The sequence below is a fragment of the Aythya ferina genome (genome assembly GCF_964211825.1).
Source record: "Aythya ferina genome assembly, chromosome: 1".
Classification (NCBI taxonomy): Eukaryota; Metazoa; Chordata; class Aves; order Anseriformes; family Anatidae; genus Aythya; species Aythya ferina.
In genome coordinates, this window is record NC_140296.1 from 81555514 (window position 1) to 81571088 (window position 15575).

Sequence of the window (15575 nt, forward strand, 5' to 3'; positions counted from 1 at the left end):
TCATAAAAGCTTTCTTAAAGCTGGACGTTATTTGATGTTCATCTACCTTACTCTTTTCGGTTTCTGTATGCAGGACAGTTGCAAAAGTTACAATCCTCAAAATATCTTGTACTAAAGCTCCAACTGAGAGCATCTGTGTGACCAAAATATTTAGTGACAACAAAAGTCCACTGTGCTGCTTTGACAGAAAGCCATGTCCATTACTTTTATTAAATCAGATCATGCATTTTCCCCTGCATAACCTTATTTATTTATTTTGGTATTGCTCTATTAGCAAACTCATTTCTAAAAATGAGATAGAAGTTTTCATCTGTCAGTCAAGGAAAAATTACCCAAGTGTCTACCCTGAAATAGGACTGCCTCCTTCTCCTCTATCGGAAGACACAGCCTGAAGCTACCATATGTTTTCAGCTGTGAAAATTTATGTCTTCTTAGACATGTAGCTTTATTTTTAATTACATCAAATCTTATCACTTTTTTCTTTTAATCCATCCAGTAGAAAATAATGAAAATTTCATCTTACTATGGAAAAATCGGTGTTGCTATCTACCTATTTACACATACTGCAAGGAAAACTCATTTGTACATATATTTCTATAACCAAGGGTTGTCAAGTATGTGTGTGCTGTTTGCAATTAAAAGCAAGGAGAAAAAAAAATACACACACAAACCCAGGAAACAGACAGGTTTCCCCCTAGAGACATGATAATCTAGCAAAATGCTCAATTAAGTATCAGCTATCACCCTCCTCTAGCACACTGGCCGGTTCGTGCTCCTTCCCCTGCTCGTGGCCTCAACGAACTGGCAAGACTTTCGTAAATAGCACTTACTAATTTCATCCCTTTAGGAGCCTCCTGCATCCGTCAGAGCAGCTGTTTTCCTTCACAGCCCTACCCAGTCAAGTTATCCTTGGCAATCTCTCAGCTAAAGAAAGTGCTCTGGACAATTACCTTCTGGACCGGGATGAGCATTTAAAGATGCCGTGAGGGACAAAACCAGGAGAATTGTTTTGGCAAAAGGTCCGTGCTTGGGAAGCTGACTATGAATACCGCGAGGGTGAAATTAAATGCCTGAAGCCTACACGAAGAATTGGAAAATGCTCCCTGCACAAGAATAGATTCCGTGCTCTGACAGGAACACAGAGTAGCCACTGTAACAGTGAAAATGGGACATTGTGAAAGAAGCTGGTAGGGCTGAATTGCGTGTCATTGTTTCCTTAGACCCTTCTACTTGCCTGTACTTGTTTGTTTAACACTTGATTGTATCTGACTCACTAAATGTGCAGCATTTTGAACCACCAAACTTGCAAATCTCACGTTAAGGCAAATTATCACCACCACCACTACCACATGCAAATAATATGTTTGCAAAAACTGATTTGTGGCTCTCTTCTCCTCAACACAACATTAAGCACTACAAATTGGATTGCCAATAAATACCTAGAGCTGAAAAAGTTGCCGTGTAAGTCTCTCATTAGTGATAGGCATTACTCTACAGTGTCTTTCATGATACCATTACCCCAACTTTCTGAGTACTATCTGAAAAATGTTATGAAGATCTGGGGAGGCTGTAAGTCACTCTTGCTCTCTTCCACGTCATCAATTCTTCAGGCAGTTTTGATGATCCAGCTGATGTGTTGATACCTATCAGGGTCAACACCATGGCAACTCAGAATTAACTGAACTGCCACTGATATTGCCCTCCACTACTCCTACTCCGATGGGAACAGTTCAAGTGAGGATACGCTGCTATTATTGTCAGCTTTCAACCTTGTGATGATTTTTGAAGTATTTTATTATTTTATTTATCCAGACTATTTTCATTCCTGGGAACAAAGTGGTCTTTACTGCCTAGAGCTCAGGTGGATTGATGCAGCGAAATGAAATCTTTCACAGTCTTGCAAGTAAAACTGCTTGCAAATGAGTGCAGAGCTGCCAGTGAGCTCTTGATGTATTTGCTTTGAAATCATTTAGCTATTGCTATCGATTTCTCACATTGGTCATTTTCTATATGCCACTCCAATCTTGCTCATTTTTTTCAGAATTTATTAGAGCTGCTAAGAAATCTGTAGTGTTTACATTGGGAGTCTCTATTAAGACTGGAAAGTAGCCTACAATAGCTGTGCCTAAAATTGCTGGAATGAAAAATCCCAAAAGACTTCCAAGATGACAGTTGAAAATGTCACGTGAATCTTCTGTTGCTTAAAAGTGACTCTATTTATTACAAATACAATCTCCTGAATCAATATTTGAGTATGATGAAACACCCGTTTGCCACTCTCTTTTGGTTGCACTGTGCAGTCACTACCTGTGCTCTCGTACTTATCCAAATACCATCAGGAACATTTTGAAGCTGCTAAAAAAAATTACCTAAAGAACACAAATATTTGATATTATAGAGAATAACCTCCAGTATCAATCTCCTGGCCTCTTGCCATTCACCTCTTTTCAGCTTATGAATGTATCATAACCACAAATTGTGTAACAATCACTTTAACTGTAAAATTACCATGTTTTGCTTTTTTAGCTCTCTTTCTTCAAAAAGTATATTTTTCTTAGACCCCTTGGCTGTAAAGAAAAGCTCCCAAGTCTGCTGTTCCACTGCCTTCAGGATGAAGTTTTTACCTTCCTCTAGAAGGTAATACTCTGAACAATATTTAAATATTGTGCATGAAGAAATTAAAGGACTACAATTTGCCCACTTTCACTACCAGTATGTAATAAATAAAACTTTTTCGATGCCTGTACAAAGGCATTCACTTCACTGAGGAGAAGGCAGAGAGAAAAACCTTTCCAGAATTTTTTAGAATACATTTATGTGAAGTCATCAGTTTCTCCTTTTGTTCTTAATTCCAGGTAAATTTTGCCTATGAAGAAAAAACTGTTACTACCATATATTTGTAGTCTATCTCATCGGGTATTTTTTTGGTGATTTAGGCCTACGCAATTCATTGAAAAATGACTCAATATGTTATTTAATTGGCAATTGTTTCTGGCTATTGGTCAGGAACAATGGAATTCTTGTCCTTACATCTCCCAAATTATGCAACCTGTTGACAGGAAAATGATCCCTTGATTTTTTTAATAAAACCGACCAGCATGCTTTTCAAGTGTCTAGGGAAGTCACTTGTAATTCAGAAAATCTGTTCAAAATATTCTTTGGCCATTTCACCTAATATTCAAATATGAAATATTCAAAATGGGACATTCAAATTCTCCCATCTTAGAGGACTGCATGGAAGACCTGATCAGCTTTGGATTCAACATCTAACCATCTGTCAAAACAGAGTGAGAACTTGAAATAGATTCTGCAAAGGCCTGGACAAAAACAAGCGAGCAAGCAACCAAACAAACCAAAAACCTGTATCAATTTCTTCTTTATTTTAAGTGGATACTTGGAGGTCTTGAAAAGGGACTTTTATAACTGATTTAGCCAAAAAAAAAAAAAAAAGAGTGAAATCTGATGTAATTTTACCCCTTTCAATTGCATGGGCACTCTTACAATGGTGATTTTTAATTTTGAGTTTACTCATACCACTCCTCTATAATTCTGTCTGCAAAATATTTAAGATGAACACTAGAATAACAGCTTCCTCAGACACAGATTCTCACATGCACATGAACACCCAGGCTCTCCTCGTAGCTTACCATTTAGCTCAATTAACTCATCCACCTTCCTCTTCCTACATACTGCATGCTATCACATCTTCCTGCATCTGAGGTTCTTGCAATGCATTTTGTGTACTTCCCATAAGCTTTCTCTCCCATTCTGTTGTGACTCACTTCTTCTTACTTCAGCCACTTCCACACGTTCTCACCAAATGTTTTCTTTTTTGAATAAATACAAATTCAATACAATTTAAAATTGTGAGTCTTCAATATTCCTATCAATCTGTGTGGAAACAGACTAGCCTCAGGAGGTACTTCTCATGCTGAGAAGCCTTACTACGTTCTGGTTTTAGTGAGCTCAAGAAAATGACAGTGCATCTGGGGTTTTAGGAAGTGCTACTCCCATCTATTTCTTTAAGAGTAGCAATCTTCTCTCTTTGCATCTAGGTAATTGAGAAGAATAAATTTTGTCTAATGCTGTCTTGCATAGAAAACAAACCTTGCAAATCACTTTCTCGCAAATAGATTAAAAGAAACTCTGTCATCTGATGGCAACGAGAAACCATGGTAATAGTTTCTGAAGTGCTCGAGCTGAAGTGCAGAAGTACATTTCTATTTAATTCCCCTTAGTCAGTACGGATCTGGTTATGGAGAAGAGGCTGTAAGCACGGGGATGTGAATTCTGGGTGAGAGGCAGCTCTCCAGCAGAGGCCACTACTGGGCGGAAGGGTGAGGCTGACTTTGTTGTTGCTGGCTAAAGAAAAGTGTTAAGACACCTGCTTGAGAAGACCTGGACTAAAATAAAATTGTTCTTTACCATAGTAAGAGCACAGAGGAGACCCCATGGTTTTCAGAACTCTGTGGGAAAGACCTTGACTCCAAATTTTGTATTTTAAACCATATATTAAAAATAGATGAAAAATACCCACAAGCCTGGCTGCAATGAGTTCTGCAAACCACAAAAGGATCTGCAAAGTGAGCACGTGTTAAACACTGCTTCCTCAGCACCTCAGATTAGTTGAGATGAAGCAAAAAAAGCATCCAAGGGAAACACCAAGCCTTTTTGCACTGAGATGCACCATGCTCTAGAGGAATGGTTTTATGTAATTGTTCGTGGACATGTGATACACCACAGAAAATGGAGAAAAAAAAAAGTCTGTGGTGGCTTCATACCATCAGAGTATAGAGCAGAAAGGCAATGGGACATACTAAAAAGCATACTGACCAACTTCTGACTGTATATTTGGGAAAACTGATCGATTCAGTCAAATCATCAGCTCAGGTACTAGAAAAGACAAAAAAACCTCTTCCGTTGTTGGCACAGAAGCAGTAAGAAGAGAATGGGAAAAAAAAAAAAAGTAAGCAAATGCAGTCTCATGCTGAAAACTCAGCAAAGCAGTTGTCTCTTTATCTCTATACTGTAGTGAAGAACACATCCCCGCTTGGAGAGCAGCCATCTCAGGGAGTTAAATCCGCATGGTCAATAAAGCGTGAAGTGGACAGGAACAACTTTTTAAAAGCCACTTCCGTGCTCAGAGACACTGTTAAATAATTACATGAGAACATTTTAAATCAAGCAAAGCCGAACAGCTTTCAAGACAGGCTAAACAAAAATTCACTGGGGGCAAGCGCTAGATTGACTGTAAAAGCCACAAAAAGTAAAATTAAAAATATTTTACTAAACACCAGAAACAACAGCTTTATGACAGCATTAACTCATTTTAATTACCTTTAATTCAGTGAAACAAGAGAAGTGACATTTTCAATAACTAAAAATAACAAAACAACGCCCAAGGTATGAATCCTGGTATGCAAGATTCAGATTGAGCACAGCAAATCTAGTAGCTGTATCGCAAAAGAATAAAATTTTGGTAGAGTAGTGGAATTTAAGAAGGACAGCTAGGCTGGACTCATTTGGCAACTGTAGTGTTTTGTTTTGGTTTTGTAATTCTAATAAATACTGGAGGGGAAAAATGGAGATATGAAAAAAAACAAACAGATGAGAAATACATTCATATACACCCATGCTGTAGACATGTATCAGTTTGTTAGTGTGAAGGCCTATCCCTTCCATCCAAATTAAGGTCACTGCAATGAAGCTTGTAGGAAAGGTGTTGATCTTTCTTACAATGGCTTCAGTACCCATTAAAGGATATTTAACGCGACAAACTGTTTATTAAATTCACACTTTATTTTCCTACCTATGTCTGATTATTTTTCCATGTATGGTCTTCAGGGCAAAGAAGATATCCTCTGAATTTGTAAACAGCTTAAACCAGAATGAACACAGCCATAGTTGCATTCCCCTTCCCCCCCCCCCCCCCCCCCCCCCCCCCAGTTATTGGTTATTTTTAATTACTAAGTTAAGTAACAATTTCTTATGAAAATTTTCAGTTATAGAATATGTGCTTTCACTTTCATTAAAGCGCATGAAATCCACAGCCTCTTCCATTTTCTACTTTTTTTCCCAAATACTTGTATGTCTAGAAGTCAAAGGCATTTAAGCAAACTGCGGTCTTTAAGCAAAAGCAGGATATTAAGTTCTGCTAAACCATGTTGTATAAGTTTTCCACCAAAAAAAAAAAAAAAGTTTGCTCAACATCTTATTGCTGTAAGTTTTTTATTTAACTAGACACCACACACAATTTTTAGAGATTTAGTATAAAAAGCTTTTCCATTTCTAATCTTGATCAATTTCTAGTAATTTTTAAGAAAAGAACACTGGGGTCTTAAATGATTTAATTTAATTTCTGTGTTAAATCTGTCCAAATTTTCTGCTTTATGGTAGCGTTAAGGACAGCAACATTTTAAATAGGTGTTCTTTCAACTAATTTACGCACATCATCTCCATCAAACCAAAAGTTCTAATTACAATTTCTACAATAAAGACCATTTGCACACCTAGAAGAGATGTTCAAGGCTGCTACTTTCTTGAATCTTCCATTATGTTCTCTAGAATTTTATGTTTGTTACAGGAATCAATTTAGCTCTGTCAATCAATTTTAGCTCTGTCAATACGTTCAAACAAAACTTAATTGTATAAATTCATAAACTCAAGAGTATGTCTACTGTTCTTCACACAATCTTACCGAGGTAAGGCTCCAAAGCATGGGAGGAAGAGAGATCTGTAGGACTTTATGAAATCTCTTTAATGCTTCATTGCTAAAATAGCATTATTTTAAGAAGGATGCTGTCAAAGGCACACATAGGAATTTTATGGTAACTGAATTTTGAAAACTGCATCCCTGCTTAGAGGAAAACAATATTGTTTTTACCTTACTGATAAGTGTGACGACGTCACCTTCTCGGATTGTGAGTTCATCATCATTCTGTGCTTCATACGGAAATATCACTTTGCAATACTCCTTGGCTGAAAGAAGAACATTTAATGCAATAAATTATCAAGTTATAAAAACTGCTTATCCAAGGGTGAAAATCTTCCTAAAATGTTCCACAGCTGTTTTTGCATGCTCTCATATTTAAAAAACTCCACGCTGATGGGAATTCCCAAGCATGTCTCTCAAGGAGTCAGTTCTGTAACCCCCAGAAGCATTGTCTCCCAATATGTCCCCCTCTGGAGATCTCCAAAAGCCACCTGGGCATCGACCTGGGCAGCCTGCTCTGGGTGTTCTTGCCTGAGTAGGGGTTGGAGCAGGTGACCTCCAGAGGTCCCTGCCAACCCCAGCCATGCTGTGAGTCTGTGATTATCCCAAATCGAATGGCTCCAGACCACAGCCTGCCACAAACCATTTTCCTTAGAGTAAGCCTGTGTTTGACACTTGCTTCAATACTTCCACTGGTATAGCCTTCAAACAGATCACACAAATTGGAAGTATAAAGGAGCTAGTAGTTGACAGAGCTTATCTATCCCCTGGTGTGCAAGAAAGCAACCGTTTCTGAATCTACACAGATGACAAAATAATAAATAATACACTGATAACTGCAAAGGCACTCATAACTAAGCCTTCTGTGCACTCAGCATACAAGATTTCTGAATATTAGTCTAAAGTTTCCTCTTCCCTTTTCCATTTACTGTCTATAAAAACGGGCATCATCTCAACTTTCATCTGGAAAATACAGCAGCCAGGACTCCTACTCAGAAATCTTAAAAAGCAGTTGTCATGAAAAGAAGTTACAACACGTTGCTGTGCAACAGACAAGTATGTCAATGTGTCTTACAGATAAAAGGGAATGTGCATTCCAGCTGTTAAATAATGTATAAAAGTGTGTGATATTCTAAGACAGCAGGTTTAAAAAGACCAAAGAAATGCTCACAGAAATTACCGGACCCTTTGTGAAAGCACATGTGACTTTGTACAAGTCTTCACCTCACTTAGATGTCTCGGTTTTGATGACCTCTGACCACCACATCACAACTCGTTTCAGCAAGTAAAAGGGATGTCTAATTGCTAGTTCGCTGCAGTCCTGAAGGAAGGGTTTGGATCGTTCTTCAAAGACCCAGTTGGGATGTTTCCCCTGCTCCCTATTCTGCCTTCGGGCCAGCATAACATCTTATGTGCAAGCTGGAGGGAGGTTGACACACACCAACTTAAGTCAGGTAGATGTAGAGCAGCATGTAAGGGAAAACGATGAGATTCAGAACATTTTTACACTTCACTGAGTATGCTACTTTAAGTAATCATGTTTTGGGGTTTTGTTTTGCCCTTTTCTGCCCCCCTACTTGGAGAGTATTCCCATCCTAAAAAACAGCTTTGCTAAATAATGGATTCAGTGAATTAGTGCAAAGATGATGTAGCCATAATACTGTGCTACAGAAGCTGAGTGCTGCACACACTTTGTGAAGCCTCTGGTTACTGGGTACAGGCTTAGCATCTCCTTTTTGTGATACAGACCAGACTGAAGAACCCATGGTTGGTGGTGGGGTTATGGTTGGACCAGACGATCTAGGAGGTCTTTTCCAACCTTAATGATTCCATAAATCTACATAGGATATGGCTATTAAACTTTACCTAGTAGTTATGGTACCAAGAGCTCTGTTCTCCCATGGCTTTTCTGCTCTCAATGCTAAGCTCTTGAGTTTTTTCTTTCTTTTCCTTCCCTATTTATTATATATATATATTTATTATTTTTTTTGAAATATCTGGATAGCAGAAAAACAAGGAATTAAACTACAGAAAAACAACTCATCAAAAAACAGATCTTAAGCCCAGGCAAATGCTGATGCAGTTCATAAAAAGCCAGGAGACAACTCTTTTGAGAGGGAGCAGGGGGAAGCTCACAGCTGCCCCGTGCTCTGAAGGCTGGCACCAGAACGAAGGGCTAAAGGCACAGCCATGGAAAAAACAAACAAAAAAACAAACAAAGATGGTTTATGAGCAGTAGGAGACTGGATTCCTGCAGCGTGCTTCACACTGACATACACTAAATCATTATGTTCCCCTGCACAGTGAGGACCCTCTGGATCACACTGTGACAGAGCCAGGTCTCAAGAGCACTGACGGATTTGCAATGCTGATAGTGACTGGACAAAGTCAGCTTTCAGACTTCTCTCATGGGAATGGCAGGCCAACATGATTTAAGTAAGTAAACATGATTTAAGTAAGTAAAACCGAAACTAAACAGGACCCAGAATAATATGAACGTTTCAAATCAGATTAATAAAAGCAGAGAAAAATCAAATAGGCTATGTCAATAATGTACTAAAATTGTCCTTACTCAGCAGAGCTCAATATAGCAAGAGGATATAAAAGTACGTAATTTCAGCAGTGATGTCTAGATAGGAAGGAAAAAAAGATAAAAGGCAATACTGAGTTCAAACACAGCAGAGACTACACTGGAACTTTCTGAATTTGGGGGGGTTTCTAAGTGAAAAAAACAAAACCCTAAAGGTCAAAATAATATATCCTCTTACTAGCCTGGTAAATAGGCTTCAGCCAAATTGAAGCTGTAGACTAAAATGCCAATATTATGCATCCCTTAACTGTGGATGATAAATCCCATTTTTACATTTGACATCCAAGGCTGGGTTTATAAATCACAGATGGTTCTTCCAGAAGCCTCTCTTTCTTTCCCCTGACCTAAAGACATGTTTTTAAAATATACCTCCCCATCAGCCCCCAGCAGCAGACATCTTGGAAACACTAAGGGAGGAGAAAAGATGATATTCGTGAGCTTTCCAGTCCTAGTTATTAATCCATCAACAATTCAGTCTTTCAGCCCCCAGAGTCTCTCCCTGCATACTCACAGCTCCTCCCAGGCAACAGAAAGCAACCTGCCTTGTACGATGGACATTTCCCAGGGAACGAGTGAGCAGATGAACCTTGCCATATGTCTTAAACCTCAAACATGCTGGATCTAAGGCAAGATGTTTCACTTCTGGCCTGACACATTCTGAACTGAGAGGGCTTGGGTTAGGTACAATCCCATTTGAAGATATGAACCCTTGAGTGCCTCCTGGGATTTTTGATCGAGGCTAGGTACAACGATGACACATCAGCAAGCGCTTTCTCTGCCCACATCCCTTGTAATCCTGTCCTTTGGAAGGAAGAGCTAAGCCATTGCTAGCTTCTCTGACAGTCCCCTAAGGGCCCATGGTGAAACACGACTACCCTTTCAAGCATCATCCTCATAGCTCAGGAGCTGCAAGAGACGACAGCAACAAGGAACCAGGTACTTACTACGAGTTGCCTTTCACTGCCCATGCTTCCTTGAGGGAAAAGGCTTAGGACCCCTCCAAACGTTAAACAATCTATCACAAACTATCTTCTAAAAAGAGCTGGATGATTTAGGGGGATGGTTAGCATGCAACACCTTATGTAAAAGGCAGCAAGAGAGAGCCTTCCTACAGGTCCACCTGTCTAACTTTTCAGCAATTCACAGATACTTTTTTTTTTTTAGTAAAACAAACAACAACCCCATATACCTGATTTTTGTGGCTTAATCATTGAAGTCTAAATGATACTACAATCAATACAGACACACACAGTAATGCTGTAAGGAAACAAGCAGCATTAAATTAGCGCTTCTTGAGTTTAAGCTTCCTCTTTTTAACTACTGCTCATATAAAAGCTTTCTGAAATTGAATAAAACCTACAAAGTCTAGTGAAAAATTACAACATAGCTACCGAAACCACAAAACAGATGGAAAGAAAAAGAACCAAGTTAACAAACAAAAAACCAATGCACTCAGCAGAATTTGGTTTTATTATTAATCATTGACCTCAAGACTCATAAATGGATTGTACCAAAAAAATGTTTTCATAGAACTTCATCAGACTCAAACTATCAAAACACCACCTCATAAAATACAACAACAAAGAATTAATTAGGACCTCATTAATCCAGATTTGGATACTCTTTATACTCTTTCTACCATCATGCAAAAAAAGATTAGTGGCTTGCAAGGATTTGGGTATTCCTATTATGTAATAGGTTAACAGGAACTGTAAATAATCAGTGAATGAGTAATCAAATTAAGTTCCATGGTCACTGTACTTCATGACTTACTGTCTTTGCTTTTTTTGCCATATGCTTACTAAAACTCCATTTTTGCAACCTCAGTAATCCACAATAGCTCTGTCAATCACTGTGAATGTTTTCGCTTTGCTGAATTTCAGAATCCAGCAGAGCTACTTGAAAATTGATAAATATTTTGTATAATACAGCCTTTCCACCGAAAGACACTTAATCTGAAAGCAAGCTACTTCATAGGAAAAAGAAAAAAAATCTCATTCCACAGATTTTTGTATTTATATTTATGTGTACATATATATATTTAAAAATACATGTAAGCATGCCTGTGTCATCTCAGATATATAAGACAGCTGAAAATACAACAGCAGAATAAGTCCCCTAGAAGTCTGTGTAACCACGAGCCTAAAGCAATCAGATATTCCCTCTTCTATTCAAAAATGCATTCTTTCATTCCAAAAAGGGTAGTGATATTCCCTTTCCTTTTTTGTTTTCCAAGGGACCACTCAAGCTCTAAGCCTTTGGGCTTTCACTGCATTTTCTCTTTGAGTAAAAGTTCTTCTGTCTTCTCTTTGGCCTTGAAGAGTCATCTGTTTATTCCCTGAAATCTTGAGGCCTTTTCTTAGGGAAATGTACATAGCATAGCGTTGGGAGATGTACCTATAGAACACGCTGTTCCACCTTTGCTCTGACCAGCTCATCCCATTGCAGAATTTAGGCCATCTCGCACGTACCACAAGAGCAAACAGCATGCACAAGTGCCCTGCTGCCAGACACTCTCCCATCATACAAAGTATAGAAAAGAAAAAAAACACATACTCTTCTATTGAGATGTGGGAAGAGTCATCTCCCACCACCTCATGCTGAAGCTCCCCTGTGCAGAGAAGGAAGGTGGTGCTGCTCCCCATTTCCTGGCTACACAAGCTATTCCACAGCATATGTGTTGTTTTTGTTGTTGTTGTTTTGTTTTGGTTTGTTTGTTTTTTTTTTGTTTTAAATCCAGTAAAGAATAAGGAATAACAGCACCAGTCATGGAAAGAAACAGGTGGGAAATGAAAAACTGCATTACTCATCTATCAGTGCAATTTCTTTTGCTTCCAGCATACATCTCTGGCAGTAACCCCAAGGGAATACAAATCACATATCCAAGAGCCCCCTCTCCATACTGAGCTCAATCTGTGGATCTTGTATTTCATGCCCCTCCTTTGGAGAACACGACCTCATCTGTTTAGCACAGCAATTAAAGGCTCCAAGCAAGCCTGGAGCCCCACCATCTCAGGCAAAAATGGAATCAGCTGAAGCCCAAGAGGGAGGGACAAACTATGTCACCGCGGAAGGTACAGCTCTCCAACCCTTCCTCGGAAGACCTTCCAGATTTGTTTATACTTGGTAAAAGCATAAAGCCCCAGTATCCTGGGATGTGACTTAGTGAGTGGTTTCAGCTGCCAGAAGAATGAGCTGATGTGGGAAGAAGCAGCTGTTTCCCAGCCTGGCTCAGCACGCAAGCGTTAGTGCTGCAGGTGGGAAAGCCCATGGGATCACCCCTTCTGATGGCACCTGCACGTAGGGCCAGCTTAACCTGCTCGAGCTGCAGGTTGGGAAAGATGACTTCAAAGCATATTCACTCTGGAGCTTTGCTCTAGGTGCAAGTTTGCATGATTTTCAGTATTTCAAGTTCTTGCTTCCTTTGGGCAATTAAGCTCTTGCAGTAACTCACATAAATAGTCTTGTGTCACAAGTGAACATTAAGGGGACGCAGCAGGTCAGTTACTGTGCTGCAGCTAATGGATAGCAACTTGCTGGGCTGATTTAAGCTACTTCTGCAACTCTGCACTGAAAGCATGTGGTAAACATGGTCTTTACCATACGCTTTTGTCAGCCTCTCTTCTGCAGCTCCAGATCCTTGCCTTCCTCTGTCTGTAGGTATTTCAGCTTTGAGACAAAACACTGTCTGTTAACTATCTAACAGGATAAACACATTGGGGAAGGAGAAGGACTAAAAAATCCACAATTTATATTATAAACAATTTATTTTGTAATACACGGCTATGTTCTATTCCTTTGTATTGCTTCCTACCAGAATCGGTAACATTTAGTTGTAAATGTATATAAGTAAAATCAAACAATTTGGTAAGCTAGTCACAAACACCTCCCTAGAACACCACCGAGAGTTGCTAGGACTTCTTCCTGGAAGATTCAATTATTCATTTTTGTTCTGCTAAGTGTCTAAATAACCAAAACAAAACTGAAGTTCTTGGACACTGTTCATTTCCCATAGAAACTATACCACCCACAGAAATTATTTCTGCTATATAAACAAAGAAAAAAAAGAGGAAGAAAGCAAGGGCACTTGAAACCAGAGATATTTTTCTCTGACCCACCTACAAGTTACAGCGGATGACGTTGGATCTTACTCAACTCTGATTAATTCCAAAGTGCCCTCAAGGATGAAAGCTGATCATGTAATTTAATTTGATTTTTAGTGGCAGAAAACCTCGAGGTAGAATTATCAGAGCAAAAACAATTTAGAGGATTCTGTGAAACAAAGCATTCTGTCTGTGTACCACCTACTCAAAGTTTGTCCTAAATATATCCATCTGCAGCCTTGCTTTTCTTATAACCAGGACGCTCTTTTAGCCAAAACCAAAGAAAAATGCTCAGCTTTCTTCAAAGAGGCTTAATAGCAAAAAGCACAAAGAACACAAATGCTATGAAACCTACTTTTTGTTCTGCTGTCCACTTCTATTTTTGTTGGCTCCTGAGTTGCTGTAGCTGGAGGTAATTTCTTCCCAGCACTCTGAAAAAAAAATAATTAATTATTATTATTCCCCTTTAAAATTTGCAAGTTCAGTTTGAAGTTGGACAACAAAAAAATGCAATGGAAATACAATATACAGAAGTAGAAAAAGACAGCAAAGAAACAGTGGCAAATTAAACTATACCCAGGTTTGTCTGCAGGGCTTTTGTGGTTTTTTTTTTTGTTTTTTTTTTTTGTTTGTTTGTTTTTTTTTGTTTGTTTGTTTGTTTGTTTGTATGATAAAGCGTTCATAATAATGTGATCCACTACTTTTCCTTTTTTTTTTTTTGACTAATATTTTAAACATTAACACCTTACCACATTTTTAGGGCAAAGTCAGTTTCATTGGTGGACTGAATATGTGATGAAACTACATACAAAAAGGTGCCATTCAGTGCCCCAAGTAAAACTAAAAGAAGGGTGGAAAAAACCTCTTGATTTCTTTCCATACCAGGAGTTTTCATTTCAGTCATTCTAGACTAACTGTGATTTTTGAGTTGACAACTTCTCTTTAAATATTCCCCATTTTTGTTTGTTTTGAAGAAAAAAAATAACTATTTTACAGAATATTACAATAAGCTCAGACAGCTAAGCTGAAAGAATAGTAAAAAATATTATCTGTCCACAACAAAATAAAATTGCTGATGTTCTTCTTTATGTACCTTCACCAATAACTATATCCATGCTATCGCCTCTCACTCTGCTTTTCTCCCTGTCAAGAAGGCTGTCTAGCTTGAAAATCCCAACCACGTATAGTTGACAAAATGAGTAAAATTATTATTTGTTTATACAGATAAGAGTACTTAAAAGCCTGAGCAATAGTTCAACATCCTTTTCTGGTAAGGTACTTATAAACACCACAAGAAGTGCTCCATACTTCAGTGACTTTCTGAGTAAAAGCTAAGAGAGCTAAGGTTTAGCCCCAAAAGCACTTAGGACCTCTTGGAGGACTATAAAGAAAACACTGGCTGTATGAGAAGCAACAGGAGTACAGCAGTTTAAGGAGCTGAAAAGTTGCAACATTCGTGAAGACTCTGAAGAGCTCCATCTTAGTCATTTTGTATGCTAACAGTGCCAAAATTCATCTACGAGAAGACGCCAAATACAAACACAGGAATTTTAGGCTGGCAAAAGGAAGCACATCTGGAAGAGGGGTAGTTGTGAGAGCTGTGCACAAGGCAAAGTCATCAAATTTGTGTTGACAAGTCAGAAATTAACTATGAACTGCAATACCCATAAGTGTCCTGCTGCTGCTTAACTTGCAGGTGGCTGCAGAAACAACTGAACTTCTGATGAGCTTGTAACCCTACTGACAATCCTGAGCTTGGGAAATCTTAGGAAAGAGATCAAGAACAAAACTCTGCAGAGCCTCCCAGCTTTTTTGCTGAGGTGGGAATTGTAAGTGAGAAGCACTATCTGCCACGGCCATGAGGGAGGTAATAGGACAACCAGTGCTGCCAGACTCCTGCAAATCAGCAGACAACAAAACTCAAGAAAAGAGCACGGGCTGGATGTGCTGAAGAACCTTCAAGTCAAGAAGGATGAGGATGAAGAGCTGACTCTCAGATCTAGCTGGAAAACAATGAAAACTCCACTGGAAGAGTTGTAAGAATAATCTGATACAACTAGACATTTGCACAGATAAAGCACAGAATGTGTTTGGAAGACAAAGACACATCTCCTCACACACAAGCCAGAGAGTTTCCTTCTGCCTGTCCAATTGCTCTACATCACTCATA

At 38.8% G+C, this 15575-nt stretch overlaps 1 protein-coding gene across 5 annotated transcripts in view; it reads right to left on the reverse strand.

Annotated features, from left to right (window-relative positions):
* SH3KBP1 (SH3 domain containing kinase binding protein 1) overlaps positions 1-15575 on the reverse strand; it is a 219217-nt gene that overhangs the window by 45992 nt on the left and 157650 nt on the right. For all 5 annotated transcript variants that reach the window (XM_084505543.1, XM_084505541.1, XM_084505542.1 and 2 more), the window contains 2 exons: positions 13761-13836; positions 6884-6978 (listed from right to left, as the gene is read on the reverse strand). In XM_084505543.1, the coding sequence (XP_084361669.1) occupies positions 6884-6978; positions 13761-13836 (171 nt within the window). The remainder of the gene's footprint in view (positions 1-6883; positions 6979-13760; positions 13837-15575) is intronic.